We start from the raw sequence: 16,540 nt of genomic DNA on the forward strand, positions 1-16,540 counted from the left end.
CCCCCTCATCCACCCTCAAATTCCCCACAAACTCCCGCTCCCTTTCCACACTCAAAAATGACTGCCCGATAATCCCATCCTCCTCCCCTGCTCATAGTCCCCCCTACACCCCTTCCTCCTACCTCCCTCCCAAAAACAGCCCCATCCCCTCTTAGCTTCCAGCCTCCACCTACATTAACCTTCCATCCCTTTCTATCCCTTCCCACTCCCCCCTGGATTACACCACCGTGAATCCCTTATGTCCATAAAATATGCCCTTCCCCAGATCCTCCACTTCTTGGTACTTCTCCTGATACAACACCACCTTTCCCCTCTCATTTTCTCTCTCACCCTCTAGCTCCTTCCCCTTCAGATTCTCCAGCACGCACTATAACCATTATGACTCAGATCAACTAAAAGTATAGCTCTCCTACATTAGAATATTCATGGTTTTTCCATTTCCTCCATAGACCTGACACCTTCGTCATATACTTTCAACTTTATAACCCATTCATTAACTGCCTCTAAGAGACTTTACTTACACATCCTCCAATACCAATCCCCAATTACCATTTTTGTCTCCTTCTTCCACCCTCCCCCCTTACGCCTCGTTGTAAAACTTATCCATCAGAAAAAACACTTTTATGTCATTACCCTCCCCTTTCCAAACTACTATCCCTTTGCAACAATTATTTTGTAATCTTTTCCTCGCTGTTTGGATCACAGTTATTTCAGTTTTACTTTCTCCCCCTTCCCCACCCCCATTGACTTTGTTGTTTTTTTGAAAATCTAATTTCCCAAACTTCAGACCCCTTTCTTTTCCTCATATTTGGTGATTTTTAACTGACCGCCAACCACTCCTTTGGGGGGTGAATTTCTTATTACCAACTCCCGTGGCCGATCCCTAGAACGCTTCCTCTCCATAACTGACCTTATTATTCTTAATTCAGATCGCTCCACACACTTCGACATACGCACGCAATATCTTTCATGCATTGATTTCTCTCTATGCTCCCCCCTTCTCTTCACACTTAGATTTTTCCATTTGTCAGTTTCTAGACCACTTTTTCCCCTATAGTGGACCACTTTTCCAGTTTTCTCCTTTTTTCCTTTACTTTATGTGTACCACTTCCCAACTCCCCACGCTGGTGCTTTGATAGAGCCGACTGGTGTACTTCCACTTCACTCTCTGATATTCCTACCCTCACCCCCCTTCTCATCCATTGCAGATATGATACAATATTTCACAACTGCAATCCTAAAAGCTGCCAATACAGCCAATCCTCGAACCTCAAGACCTTATACCTCTAAATGTGTTCTATGGTGAAATTCCGATTGCACTAAAGCACTTCGGTTAAAATGTGCAGCCTGGAACAATTACCACTACAAATGAGGCACCCCTAATCAACTATCAACCTTTATCTCCTTTAAAAGAGCATCCGCCTGTCTTCGTCGCACAATCTGGAACAGTAAACAAAAAGCTAGCGAAATTATATTTGGCGCCAGATCCATAAATCATCAGGCAAACTTCCCCCCATCCAGCCCCCGTCCTCCATATTCGAGACATTCTCATCTCTGAGCCTCTCCAAGTCGCTAATGAATTAGGTAACTATTTCAGCCAGGTTAGTAGTGGTTCTTACCTTTCCCCACACTTCTCTTCTATTAAGACCCCCATCATCTTTATCCTACCCTCTGCTGGGTCCTATAATGCTCTTTTTTCTTCCTCTGCACTCAATGCTGCCTTATAGTCATGCCGCAACACTCATGAAGACCCTGACGGTATTCACTACCGTATGCTCTGACACCTTCCATCTTCCTCTCTATCCTTCCTATAAACTATTTTCAACCACTTATGGACATCAGGAAATTTTACTTCTCGTTGGTGAGAAGCTCTTATCCTCCCCTTGAAACCCAATAAATCGGGTACCCTCCCACAAGATTACCGCCCCATCGCTCTAACTAGCTGCTTATGCAAACTACTAGAGTGAATGGTTAACTTCCGCTTAATGAGGTATCTTGAATCTCTCTCCTTCCCAATTTGGTTTCTGCCGTGTCCAAAGTACAGCTGACCCTCTAGCTCATTTCGAGATATATATATTACATCTGCATTTGCACGTCATGAATCCACATTAGCCATATTCTTTGCCCTAGAAAAAGCATATGATACTAGATGGCAGTACCATATTCTTCAAAAATTGTCCTCCCTAGGCATATGTGAAAACATGGGCGTCTTTATTAAGTCTTTCCTCTCCGAACACACTTTCCAGGTCAAAATTGCCTCTTCCACATCATCATTTCCTCAGTTCGAAGGTGTCCCACAAGGCAGAGTGCTCAGTACCATTTTATTCCTCCTTGCCGTTAATGACATTGTCTCAGTCTTATCACTAGGAGCCCAATCATCAATATATGTTGATGATTTAACCATCGCTATATGTTGATGATTTAACCATCCATACCAAATCGCCAGTTCCTTCACTCTGCAATAGCAGCAGTATCTTCCTATGCTACTAACCATGGCTTCTGCTTTTCTACCTCCAAATCTTTCTCAATCCTTTACTCTCACACACGTGTAGGTTCCCAACTTCCACTCTTCTTATATGGCACTCCACTCCAATACCGTGCCTTTAGCAAATTCCTTGACGTTATTTTTGACTCCAAATTGTCCTGGCGAGACCATATCTTTTACATTAAAGAAAAAGCTCGCCACCGCCTCCATATATTACAAACTCTGTCCCATATATCCTGAGGCTCAGATCCCAAAACTCTACTCTATCCTCATGTTATCTTGATCCTCTCCCATCTCGGTTATGGATGCCATATCTACTCTTCTGCCTCTACCTCCCTCCTTGCTGATCTTGACACAATCCACCACTGTGGTCTTCACGCCCTAGTCTGCCGCTCTTCTCCAATTGAGAGCCTTCTCTCTCTCCAATGCTTAATTCCACCAACTTTCCCTCTCTAAACTAACTATCCCACGATCCTTGCTTCCTACCTTTGCTTCTTCTACTAATCCTCTCTCCATTTGCATGGATACCCTCCTCTCCCATTCCCATTTTCCCCATCTCCGACCTTTTCTGCTTTCTGTCCATTCTGTCCCTCCATGGCTTATACCTTACCCAAGTATTTGCTCCTCTGTTCTCCCTGACCCACCAAAATCAGATATCCTCCCCCTGCTGTCCTTCTCACCCATTTCATTGACCATGTCTCCATTCATTCCTCCAGTATTCATATTTACACGGATGGCTCTAAATCCACCTCCGGTGCTGGTTTCGCAGTAACCTACAGAACTGCACGCACTTCTTTTGCCCTAAAACACATATACTCACTCCCTTCTTTCACCATTTTTACTGACTCCCGTAACTCATTAACTCTCATAAAGTCAATGCACTCAACTAACCACTTTGTCTGTAAGATCCAGATCTGGTTGTTCTACCTATCCACATGCCATAAATTTATCAGATTGTGCTCGGTACCCAGCCATGTTGGAATCCCTGGCAATGAACAGGCAGACACTCTAGAACACTATGCTGGTATGTCCACATCACACCAACCACGTTTCTCACGTATTCCAGCCACGGATTATTACCCCCTATTGATGACCTTGTATAACTGATGGCAGTCTTTCTGGTCAAGTCTCCACACTAATAAATTACATACTGTAAAACTATCAATCTCCTTGTGGTCAGCTCCATTTCATCGAAACAGACGTTGGGAAACGGCTCTCGCCCGCTTACGTATTGGCTACACCCGACTGACACACTCCTATCTGATGTCACATTCTGATCCACCCCTTTGTTCCCTATGTAATGTCCCTCTTTCAGTTCCACACATACTGTTGTCCTGTCCACGCTTTGATGCAGGTCGTACCTCTGCTTTCTCCCACCTATCCTCCCTTCTCTGACCTCCCAACTACTAGACATCCTTACAGAATCTCACACTTTGTGCTTTGACAACCTGTTCTCCTTCCTCAGACGCATACATATCCTTCACTTGATCTAATCCCCTTACCTAACCCTACCTTAACCCATTCACTCATCAACTCCTTTACCCACCTTTAACCTTTTCAATATTAATCTAGATAATTGACATAGCAACTAACTACTAACTCAACCACCCTTCACTTCCTTTTACTGTACCTTCCTATAGTGCTACATGACCTTAGATATCTAGCACATTTATTTTGCTTTTTACCATTGACCACGACGCTTCAGTACCTACTCTCACCTCAGTCCAAATCCAAACCATCCACCCAGGTCATTACTCAACCGCAAGAAAGCATTCCTCCTTTCCCAACTTCCTCTACTTCATCTCCTCCACCCCGAAGCTTTCTTCATCTACTACCCCTTACCTTATTACTACTCCGCAGCCTTATTGTCCACCTCTCAATGCTACTCTGTCTTCCACATGTCCCCGGCTTTCTATTACCCCATCTCTACAAACCTTCAGAATACTCTGTCTAGCCCTGCCTAATGGGATTGATTTTTCGTGATCCCCTCTCCAGTCTTTACTCTGACAACACTCCTCTTCCAGCAATGTCTTCAAGAACAAGTAGGCAAAGTTTCCTTCCCCAGCCTTGTCAGTTACATGTGAATCCCAAGCTAAAGCATTATTAACCCTGACTTCTCTAGCAAACCCATTCCTATCAAGCCTCATCCCTCCCTCAATATTTGTACTGGAACTGTCTCCATCTCCCAGAAGTGTCTGGCCTCACTTTACGTGAAGCCAGTCAGGAAGAACGCAGACAAGTTTTTTCACTTACTCCCTACTCCAGTACTGTCCTTTGCTCTGTCCCCTCATCTCTCTCTCATACGAAAACCTTTTTTCTCAGACCTCTCCTACCAACTCCAGTTCAGAAACTTTCTATGACATTCAAAACCATCTAATCATGACCCAAAATAACATGCCAACACCGCATCCATCGTTCAGCCTCTCTGCTTCCATACCCCTCTACACGCAACGTAACTGCCTTCCCTTCCTTCCCGATTATCCCTTCCACTTCCTCCTGGATACACATGTGACTCTTTGTCACAACAACCCCCTTCCCTGGACTTGCTTCCTCCAGACTTTTCTCCTGAAACCATGATCTAATCCCCCTTAACTCCCCTTTCCCCTTTTGCTAATCCCTACCGTATCCTACGAATTTCCTTGCAGATCCCTACACTTCTTCCTTAACAATTTTAATATTATCCCCCTTTAGTCCCAACCTTAGGCCATTTACCCACCCTCTCTACCCTCACCCCAAATTTGCTCGTTTCAACGCCATACTATCCTGAACCGCTATATGACTTTTAATGTGTAGTACATTTAATAATCAACTAACCAAACTTTTTTTTACTATTACACCTTTCTAGAGTGCTATATGACCTTTCATGTCTAGCACATTTATTTTGCTTTGTAACTATTAACCATTAAAAGACTACATACATTAACACCCAACAGGCCTCTCCAGAACACGGACCACATATACTCAACACTTTCATTCACAAATCACAAAGGAATGTCGAACATGTGAAATAAACCCTACCATAACATCTCGTCGGTATACACAATTTACGACTCCTAATGTGAACAAATCACACAGTCCAGACAGAATACCATTCCTGCATTTTAAATCAATGCCTTGTCTCACATAGCATGGTTGTCGGCCTAAACAGTAATACAATCCGAAAATCACGATAGTTCCACATGTGATGTATAACAGGTTCACCCTGTATTACATGGCTGGCAAAACCTTGCATAAAAAACAACCTTTGTTTCTCCGACCTCTCCAACCAACCCACTTCAGAAACTCCAGCTGTAGTATGAAGTAATTTCATACTACAATATGAAACAATTTCACTGGGTCATCACAACATGAAAACTACAATTAAGTATCATGCTGTGACCACGGCGGCTCAGACATGAACCTACCGTTAAAAGAAGATACTGGTGTCACATGTGGGACCGTCCTAATACCTTTACTTGCCTAAAGGGCAATAGAATCCGCAAATCACGATAATTCCACATATGATGTATAACAGGTTCACTCTCTCTTACATGCCTGGCAAATCCTCCGACAAAAACCCTGCATAAAAAAGAACCTTTGTTTCTCCGACCTCTCCAACCAATCCACTTCAGAAACTCCAGCTGTAGTATGAAGTAATTTCATACTATAATATGAAACAACTTCACTGGATCTCTACTGGTGTCACATGTGAGACCGTCCTAATACCTTTATTTATGAATGGCCTTCCCGTATTTACTCACACTTATTCTAGTAGCCTTTGTCAATATCTGTTTCCCTCTTAGATCAACCAAAAGAACCGATGCCTAAACTTCTTAGAGGAAATGGGTACAAAAGCCGGATGAAGGTAAAAAAAAAAGAAAAAGAAAAAAAAAAAGCTATATTATTAACTCATTCCTGTAGTAAATACATTCGAGTACACAACTATCATTACTCCCATGATTCAGTACAGAAATGCGGAATACTTTAGGTCCAATTACAACCGACCTTCATATTCACTTGACCAGTGCAGGCATGGGCCCCGTGTTCGAAACTGACGCATCGAAATGCTGAAAGTTAGTTCAATGATATGCAATTCTACGATTACACGAGATAACACACAAAAAAGACTTTCGGTCAAGTTGCAGTAAGCAAGAAACTCACTGATAAACAATAAATGAACAATGATTAATTTTTGCGGCCCATTGTGGAAAATAGGACATGTGCATTCTCACAACAAAAAAGTTTAACAAGTAAACACGAAAGTTTATAAAATCCAGTGCTAACAACACAAAGCTGTTAAACAAATAGTACAACCCATAGACTACAAATCATGTATAAAATTACAGTCATGAAATGTAAAATAATGATAATAATGATAATAAATAAATAGATAGATAAATAAACAAATCAATAAATGAATTAATTAATACATAATAATAATTTAAAAAATAATGATGATGATGATATAATAATAATAATAATAATAATAATAATAATAATAATAATAATAATAATAATAATAATAATAATAAATAATAATAATAATAATAATAATAATAATAATAATAATAATGATAATAACAATAATAATAATAATAATAATAATAACGAGGATGATAAATTAAAACAAAATAAAAACAGCAGTAGCAGCAGATGCATAAATATACCACACTGCTACTCCCACAAACCATTCCTGTACTCTGTCGACCACTAAAGATTAGTAATAAAAGTGAAGGCCACATGACGCTTACAGTTGCTACTGCTGAATTTTTATGGATGATTTATCAATCTATCGTTGTTACAACTTTTGCATTTCTAAAGATGGTTTTTGACAGTTAATCATTATCTTTTATTATTATATTGTTTTCTTTTCTTAACTGATTATTTGACTTTCAACTAATGACATCTTATAGGTCAGTAATACCGTATGAAGTAATATCTTGAACACTTTCTTGAACTCAAGGAATTTGAAATAAGAGTCCTATTTCATTCTGTACATGATTAATTTATTGGAATTAATCATAGATATCATAGGTTTATCAAAGATATATGATACTGATTTTTTTTTTTTATATAGTTTTTATAGTGCAGAGTAAAAAGGAGTTTTGAAATTAACCTAATCTAAAGTAGCTTAGCCGACTACAGTAGTCTAGCCATATCATTCCTAGCGTTATATATCCCATCATAATCTATCCCCACTTCGCTCCTCTCCTCTCCTATCTTTTTGTCGCATCTTTATTTGCCTTATAATAGTCTACCCTAAAGTAATAATAGGAAACGAAACCCTGGGACCACAAACTATAGTATAATTTCAAACTAACATTTTATATCCACTGATAGATTTTTATGACGTTTCTTTAAAGTCTTGAATTATAAATATCAAACAAGAATCATGTCATGATTTAAGATAAGGCTTTTAATAACCATTTAATGATATTTACATACACTCTCTTATTACAACGGTGAAGGTAACCTGCTATATTACCAATAGAAAGGATTAATCAATATTTTTACCAATTTCATCTTGTGAATACGTTTTCACTCTAAAAGTTATTACAAAAACGTATCTGTATGAAAAGAGTAAATATTTCCTATCGCACGTTAAAAAAAAAGCAAAATAATATTATTTTCACCTACCAAGTCTCCTCCTCCTCCCCCCGGCCCCCCCAACATCCTTCCATCCTTCTCTAAGCAATACAAATCCACATTCCAAAAGCATATTTTTTACACAGTATTATTTTTCCCCTTCTCTTCAGCCAAATAACCACATTCACATATAAGTAAAAAAAAGAAAATAGATAAATAAATAAAATCACCGTTGTTTTCACCGGCTGGGAATCATGGCGGCGAGGAAACTGGTGAGCAAAATATCCAGGATTTTTTTCCCTTTTTTTCCCGGGTTGGAGATTGCGAAAATAATGTTGGATATCATATTCAAGCTTGTGAACTATTGTAGTTCTCCGGAACATAATTTTTTAAATGTGTTTTTTGGGTTTATAGAGTAATAGAAAGATGGACTTTACTTGTGTAACTAAAGATACGTTTATTTATTTTCATTAAAGTTCCAAATAAATGAAAAAAAAAAAAAAATACATTACGAGAAAGGCAGAAAACCACATAAAAGATACATAATTTACATTAAATGAAACACATTAAAGACACATATCGCACACCATAAAGAACATTTATAAAAAAGAAAAAAGAAAAAAAATCCCAACAAAAACTTCACAAAATCCAATTATTCAGCAAAAATTGTCCAGTTTCTAAAGAGATAAAAATTCTAATTTACTCAGCACAAAGTCCCCACGACGTAAAAAAAGAAAAAGAAATTATCCCTGGGGTTTGGGGGGGTAAGCAACCCTCGAACATGTAAAAAAATAAATAAATAAATGAATAGATAAATAAAATAAATAGATAAATAAATAAATAAATAAATACATACCCTTTCGTTTATCAACTCAGTAATATGTACGAATCACGTGTTATTTTCCCATTTCATTGATATAAATGAAAGTAATGGTAATGTCTGTGAAGTGACTTAAGCCCCTTTTACTCCAGCTGTTCCTGGGAAATCTACAAACATCACCATAGGAATGAAAAGAGGAAAAAGATAAATAAATAGATACGAAAATAGATAAAGGAATGAAAATCCTAACCCCGAGGCTTTGCCCCCAAACCCCCAAACCCAATCGCCGTGGGAAAATTATCTCTGTGGCATTTGTCGTAACCTGTCTTTATTCATCTCTGACATTATTATTATTATTATTTTTTTTTTTTATTGCCTGTATAGATTATTCCATTAGATTTTACAGATTACTTTCTATATGTAGTAGTACTGTTGTTGTTGTTGTTGTTGTTGTTTTTTTGGTCAATTTACATTTTCAACCAATATATAATTGAATGTTTTTGTCTTCATCAATAGTTATATCTCAAAGCCATTAATTAGAACCTTTACATAGTAGTTGCAGTAGTTTTGTACCTTATCACGTCCCTAATTATAATTTACAATATTTTATTTATTTATTTATTTTTATTTAATATTTTTATTTATTTATTTATTTTTTATTTATCTTTTTTTAGAATTAATATTTATTTATTTATTTATTTATTATTTTATTGAATATTTTTGTTTATTTATTTATTTATTATTTTATTGAATATTTTTGTTTATTTATTTATTTGTTATTTATAATTTTTTTTTATAAATATTTATTTATTTATTTATTTCATTATTATTATTATAATTTTTTTTAACAATCTAAGTTACCGTACCTGGGCATGCTGGAGGAGAGGGCTTGGTGGTGTCCTCGTCCTCCCGACACCCCCGTGGGAAACCTTATCTTCACCTTGGTATACAAGCTGGAGCTGCGGTAGACTTAGGCTGCATGTGTTGCTTTCCGTGGTCTTTTCCTCCTTTGTTTGTGGCGTTACCATACGTGTCGGCAGATTGTTTCTTGTAACGGCGCTGTAACTTTTTGTACTCCTCAAGAATGTCTTGTTAACCCTAGTTTTCTGCATCTGTACCGTAAAGATGAAGCCAAAATACTAATAAGCAAGAAAATTGATTTGATTAATATTACAGAATATTCCCTGGTTAGTAAGATTTGCTTGATTGGTTTAGTTTTGTTGTAGCTTATGGAATCTTACGGCTTCTTAAGATATATCAAATTTTAAGTTAGTTTTTATATGGATGCAGTAACCTAGGGCAGAATGAAGCTGATATTCTTGTAGAGGAATAAAAGTTACTTTCATCAGAGTTTTTATATGGATGCAGTAACCTAGGGGAGAATGAAGTTGATATTCTTGTAGAGGAATGAAAAGTTACTTTCATCAGTATGGGAAATAATCTGCAGACATGAATGGTACTGCCACAATTGAAGGAAAAAGATTATGTATAGTAGTACTAAAAGCCTATGTCCACTTGGTGCTCCTGAATTTAACCCATTGCCGATGGGTGGCATGTACGCACATACCATGGCATGGCGGGACCATCTGCCGGGGGCATGTACGCACATGCCATGGTGTATCTATGAACATGCCATGAGTTTTTTTTTTTTTTTTTTTTTTTTTTTTTTTTTTTTACAATTACGGCAAAAGATCATTTTTCTGCCACTGAAAGTGTGATTAAGTCAGTTTTAACACTTTCTCATTTTTACCATGGAACAAACAAAACAAAAAAACAAAAAAAAAAAAAAAAAAAAAAAAAAAAAAAAAAATCAACACCATATGCCACAACAACTCCTATTTTACTCGGACTATAGACCGAATAATGATCAACTATGGAGTCTATATAACAACAAAAGTATCCTTCAGTCTCGATTTATCGGGCGACGATATAAGCCCCTGAACAGCGAGTCCCGGGCCTCTATGAATACTACCCGTCAGAAATGGGTTAAGTTGAAACTCTGAGGCTGAAAACTATCTTTACCGGGGGTGTGTTGGGGAATGGAGGCCCCCATCAACCCTCTCCCTGGGCAGTGCTCTAAGGGCACATCCAGACACAGCAGCTTAGATGGTTTAATAAATTTTGTGATGGAGTTGGGGAGTGCATCCATATTATAAAAAAATTACCCAAATTTTATATCAGTGTACTCTTATTGATGGCTTTGAATTGGATATAATAATAATAATCAGTATAACTAATAAACAAGTATAATATGAAAGTCTGAAATCTTCAATAACTTGCACAGTTACTTGGGACAGAGTGCAGTGAGGGACACTTTAACTTACCTCATGGAGTTATAATATCATTCACAAGGCACATAACTTTGACCTGTTCTGGCTTTATCCTGGTGGTCAGATGTGATGGAGCTTTTGTGTTCCAGCCAGGTTTTAGGGGATGGCAGGCCCCTATAGTGACAGAAAATAGGCCTATCCAAATACAATATAATCTAATTCTGCAGCTGTTCTTGTTCTAACCTTTTCCTTCACCCAAAACTTCAAATTCCTTTAAGTGATTCAAGACTGTTGGCTGGAATGGGAGGGGGTCTACATCATCAGCTATCAATTTCCTACAGGTGTAATGACCAAAATCCTTAAATGCATATAAAAAACAATCAGATATATTTTTTTTTTGTGTGAACCTTTTGGCTGTTACCCCTGTTTTTCCTCTTGTTTAAGGCAACTTTTGAACTGTTAAACTGAAAAAAACAAACAATAGGCAACATAATACCATGCTTTGCTTCCAATTTACCTGTTGATTTAATTTTTTTTTCATTAATTTCATTAGTTATTGTGTGTGTGTGTGTGTGTGAAGGCCTGGCATTGTTTTTTGTATTAGACAGGTATTTTCCAAACACCTAAGTAAAAGATACAAACAGTTGATTGGTTGTCAGTGCAGGATGAAAGTCAGGAGCTGTTGCATATTGACTGACTCTGTATTTTCCAGTTCTCAGTGGAAGTGTTGTAGATGAACAATGTCTTACCTTTCATTTATCTGTCATTTCCTTGTATTATATACCTTGTAGGTGTTGTTAGGTATATGTGGAAAAAATTGTCTACTCAACTAATATCCACTACATACTTCTAAAAGTTGATAATGCATACTTTAAGTTTTGTGTTGCTTATCCACTTAAAAGGAATTTTAGGGGACAGTGGGGTAGGATGGGCATGAGGGTACCAGAAAAATGGTGGGATAAACATCAGACTTAACAAGTAATGGTAAATTATGCTAATATTTCACACACAAAATAAATTGTATGCAATCTCTAGTCTCTGAGAGTAAAGCCTTCTGTGAGAGCTAATAATGAAAGCTGCATCAACCTTTTTTCCCTTCATAGGGGTGCTGAAAGGCATGGAACCAAAGGGAACAAAACTCTACTATATCCACATATTCTGACAAGATAGACTTTAGATTGGCCCTAAAAATGGTTTCTACATAGTTGCTACATATAAGCAAACCTTCAGTACTAGAATCATTAGTATTGCAGATGTGTGTTAAGTAAGATTTTCCCAAAAGTTAGTTTGCTAAAGAGTTGATGAACACACTTATTTTGCTGTATGTAAACCTAGAGGACTCTTAAGTATAACATTTATATTCCAGCACCATGTGATCCTAACAAATACAAATGTCTGATGTTACGGATGGTTTGTTTCGTTTGTTGTCGATGAGGAAAGGTGGTGTTTGTGTGTGGTCTCCCTGGCCACCAGGATTATTGGCCCTGATTTTGTGGTGTTATAGTAGGAGGAATAGATAAACCACAGTATTCAGTGACTTTGATAGAAATTTCTTAGAAAATAGTATTCATGAAAAAATAATAAATAAACAAACAAATAATATAATAATAATAATAATTAATAATTATTATTATTATTTATTATAATTATAATAACAATAAAATGTAATGCAGTATATCACCAGCCTACTGTTCTGACTTTGTTTGCTTGTAAAATAAAGGCTTGTCATTCATTTGGAAGCACAGACACAGTTGTTATGGCACCAGGTAAAAGATATTTTTTCCTTTACTTGGTATTTAGTTTTATGTCATTACAAACTCAACTCGGTGTAGCTTATGCTAAAAAATACGAAGAATAATAATGACAGAATTATCAGTTACTTCTTATAGTAAGATTATAATATCAACAACTAGGTCTTGTAAAATTTTATTGCCATATTTTATTGGTGATGAATAAATAGCCATTCTTTAGTAATAAAAATGCTTGTCTTTAATAGAGAGAAAAAGAGAAAAAGGAAAAGATTGAGGAAATGAAAAAGTGATAGATTTTAATCTAGCCATTGCCCATCACATAATGAAGATTTAATTTACTCTTTATTTGCTTGGAACATTTTTCATTACCCATCAGGCCATAGTTGACCCCATGGTTTATGTGAATTCAAGGAGTCAGATGAGGACAGAATTCTTCTTCATACATCTTACTGGAAATTAATATCTCTTATAATTGTTATGTATCTTTTTCAGACAACTGGATTGACTGGTTTGGCTGTGGCTACCAATCCGCATCATACATTGGGTGTTCTTTACGGCAAGATCCTGAGATGTTTGCAGAAAATGCCACCCAATTCTTCCTACCGGCAATACACAGAGCAGATTGTAAGCGAGAGGAATAATCATGTGAAAACGGTATGTGAGCTTTGTGAGAGTTCAGGAGTTATCAAAGACATATTGAGTATATTATAGATTTAAGGCTGGTTAAAATTGTATATGAATGTAATGATAATGATTGCAAAAAGGCTATTTGGTAATTGATTTTATTCTATATATGGGTTACTAGTCTGTTCACCAGTTTGTCTTTCTTGTGGGTCTGTTGAACCCTCGTTGAATATATGGTCATGTGTAGTTTCATCCTTGTATGTTTGTATTTAGGTGGGTCATTATAATAAATTCCAACAGCTAGTTTAATCTACCAAAGAATTAAATGCCACCTAACATCTGGAAACAGATGTTAGATGGTATTTAAAGCCATAAGTAATTGAAAGCAACTTTTGTTGTTTATGTAACTTCTCTTATGTTAGAGTACAAGGAATTTAAAATACAGAATTCCCTTTTCTTTCTTTACTGCATTTTCAGTAAATATCCTATTTGAGCTCAGTCCTCTTCAAAAAGCAAATTCAAAGTGTTTAAAGAAAAAAAGTGAAAATTTGTAGGTAGAAATTTGTCTTCCGAGAAGTACACACAACCTCCTAATGGGTGGGTCACTTGTCAGAGGAGGTGATAATTAAAACAAAAGTATAAACAAGCATTAGTGTGATGTTCATTATTTGTGTATAAGGGAAGTTGCACAAACTACCTCCTTTATTGTTTGAACACTTTGAAGTGTGCTGGTGGGATTGAAAGTTAGTTATTTAGGGAAACTTATCATTCTGCATATTTATCACACATTTATATAATGCTAATACCCATTAAGATAATTCTATATGATTTTTAGGGAAGGGGGGGGGATTTCACTTGTACTGGGTTTTACTTTGAAAGCATAGGAGATATTGATGGTTGAAACATAACTAATACTAATGACTTCATAATTACATAGTATTATAAACAAGTAATTTAACCCAGTACTGCCGAGAAAATGCATTGCTCATTTTGTGAAATGTCTTTGCTAGTGTTTACTAATTGACTCCCTTGTGACTAGACCTTGTGATCTTTCCATATTTTACCTTTCCTTGAATTGGCAGAAACTTTTTTTTTTTTTTTACTAATGCTATGAATATCAATAGTGTTCTTTTTATTATAGACATTATAGTAATTATAATGTTATAAACATTAGTAACAGCAAAATAAGATAACGTAAAATATTTTTGTAAATCAAGGAAAGGGGTAAATGGGCGAGACAGGCAGTACTCGTAATTGGCTCATTGGTGACTTAGATGGCAACACTTGTACCAAGTGCAAAAACAACTAATAAAGTAAACTCACAGTGGACATGGCATGTACGTACATGGCATGTACGTACATGGCATGCCCAGTGGCATTGGGTTGTTAATGACATTTATAAATAAATAATCAAAGAAAAACTCTTGCCTTGAACTCTTGAATTCAAGGCCAGAAAAGAAAGAGATAATAGGCTTCAAAATTTTATGATAAACCAAAAGTTATTTTATTAACCCAATACCACCAGGGATGGCATGCACAGACACATGCCATGACCACTGTGAGTTAAATTTAGTTTGTTTTTACATACAGATGGCTCCACAAGTAAAATAAATCACCAACGAGCCAATTACGATTACTACCAGTCTTGCCTCTTTACCTTTTTCCTTGATTTTCGAAAATATTTTTCCCACAAACTCAAAAGTGAAATCAGGCAAGGTCACAAAGTCTACTAATTGACTCCTTTTGGCTAAGCACTTGCAGAGCCATCTATGTGCAGAGACATTTCACAAAACAATACTGCAGTGAACACATTTTCCTTGTGATGGTGGGTCAAGTGTAGATTCATGGATAGTTAGTTAGAACTTTTGCAACCTTTAAAACCAGTTTACATCTTTTGCATGTGTTTAAAAGGCTTGTCCAGTTACTTGCCAGTTAATGTTATCCATTTGGCAGAGTCGTTCTGGACAATACCAATACTATGTGATAAGCATGGTGCCTAGCATTACCAATATTGTGGAGTATGATAATTGCTTTGTGTGTAAAGTAAAAATTTTGGTTCAATATTGTTGTGTGGCTCCTATAAACATTATTTCAGAAAATACTTGTTATAACCACTTTTTATCCTTATTAGCAAAGCTGGAGCCATATGTAATGAAAAAAAAAGCATGAGAAATAGTATATCAGCAGAAGCTCAAGCCCGTCAACATGCCTGAAGATTATTTATTATTTTTTTTTTATACATTACATTACATTAACCACCAAACTACAGACATGTATAATGACATGATTATTTATGCTGTTACGGTTTTACCCTTCTGTATTTATGTTGCCGTCTCTATTTTTACCATAACAGACCTGTATTTGATTTGAACAACTTCTCATGTGTTTCATTATCCACAGGAGCCGGACCTGACAAAATTGGAGAAAGCAATCAATGCAGGCCAAATTGAGGAAGTTATTGTGCAAGCTGAGAAAGAACTGTCCTTGGCAAGAAAGATGTTAGAGTGGAAAGCATGGGAACCTCTCGTTCAGGATCCCCCAAAGGGACAGTGGCAGTGGCCCATTAAATAAAAAGTTCCTGCCAGGATATTTACCTTTGGTTGTATTTTGGTAGACAAAGATTTGGATAGTGTGTGGAACTTTTAAATGTACATTTTATCCTCTGTAAATATATTATTTTTCCCCAAGAGTTAAATTATCAAGATCATGATATACTGTATTGAGTTGGCTTTAGATGGATGAAATCAATTATAATACATAATGTGCACATATATTTCTTGGTATCATTTATCCTTAGAAAATACTAAAACTGTGTGTTTGTGCATTATGAATCTTAAATGCAGATCAAAAATACACCTTTGGTGTTGCTGAAAATACAACTCTAGCCTACCAAGAATATTTATTAATGCTTATAGTTCACCTTACAGATAGGTTGGTAGTGCAAATTAATTTTTCATATTTGTATTTGTAAGAACGGTAAATGATGAAGTGAAAAGTAGAATGAATTTTCCCCAGCTACATTTGA

General features: G+C 36.5%; 1 protein-coding gene across 1 annotated transcript; it reads left to right on the forward strand.

Annotated features, from left to right (window-relative positions):
• The first annotated feature begins 8,163 nt into the window (after positions 1-8,163).
• On the forward strand, positions 8,164-16,288 carry LOC119579217 (NADH dehydrogenase [ubiquinone] 1 alpha subcomplex subunit 5-like). The gene is made up of 3 exons (XM_037926951.1): positions 8,164-8,322; positions 13,384-13,545; positions 15,916-16,288. Exons 1-3 carry the CDS (start codon positions 8,305-8,307, stop codon positions 16,084-16,086), a joined length of 351 nt encoding a protein of 116 aa, XP_037782879.1. The 5' UTR covers positions 8,164-8,304; the 3' UTR covers positions 16,087-16,288.
• Positions 16,289-16,540: the final 252 nt, after the last annotated feature.

This window comes from Penaeus monodon, chromosome 12 (genome assembly GCF_015228065.2).
Source record: "Penaeus monodon isolate SGIC_2016 chromosome 12, NSTDA_Pmon_1, whole genome shotgun sequence".
Taxonomy (NCBI): domain Eukaryota; kingdom Metazoa; phylum Arthropoda; class Malacostraca; order Decapoda; family Penaeidae; genus Penaeus; species Penaeus monodon.

Excerpts from the sequence above, each read along its gene's own strand:
- LOC119579217 (XM_037926951.1), top strand. Across the intron at positions 13,546-15,915 it reads GGAATAATCATGTGAAAACG|GAGCCGGACCTGACAAAATT; the intron begins GTATGTGAGCTT and ends CATTATCCACAG.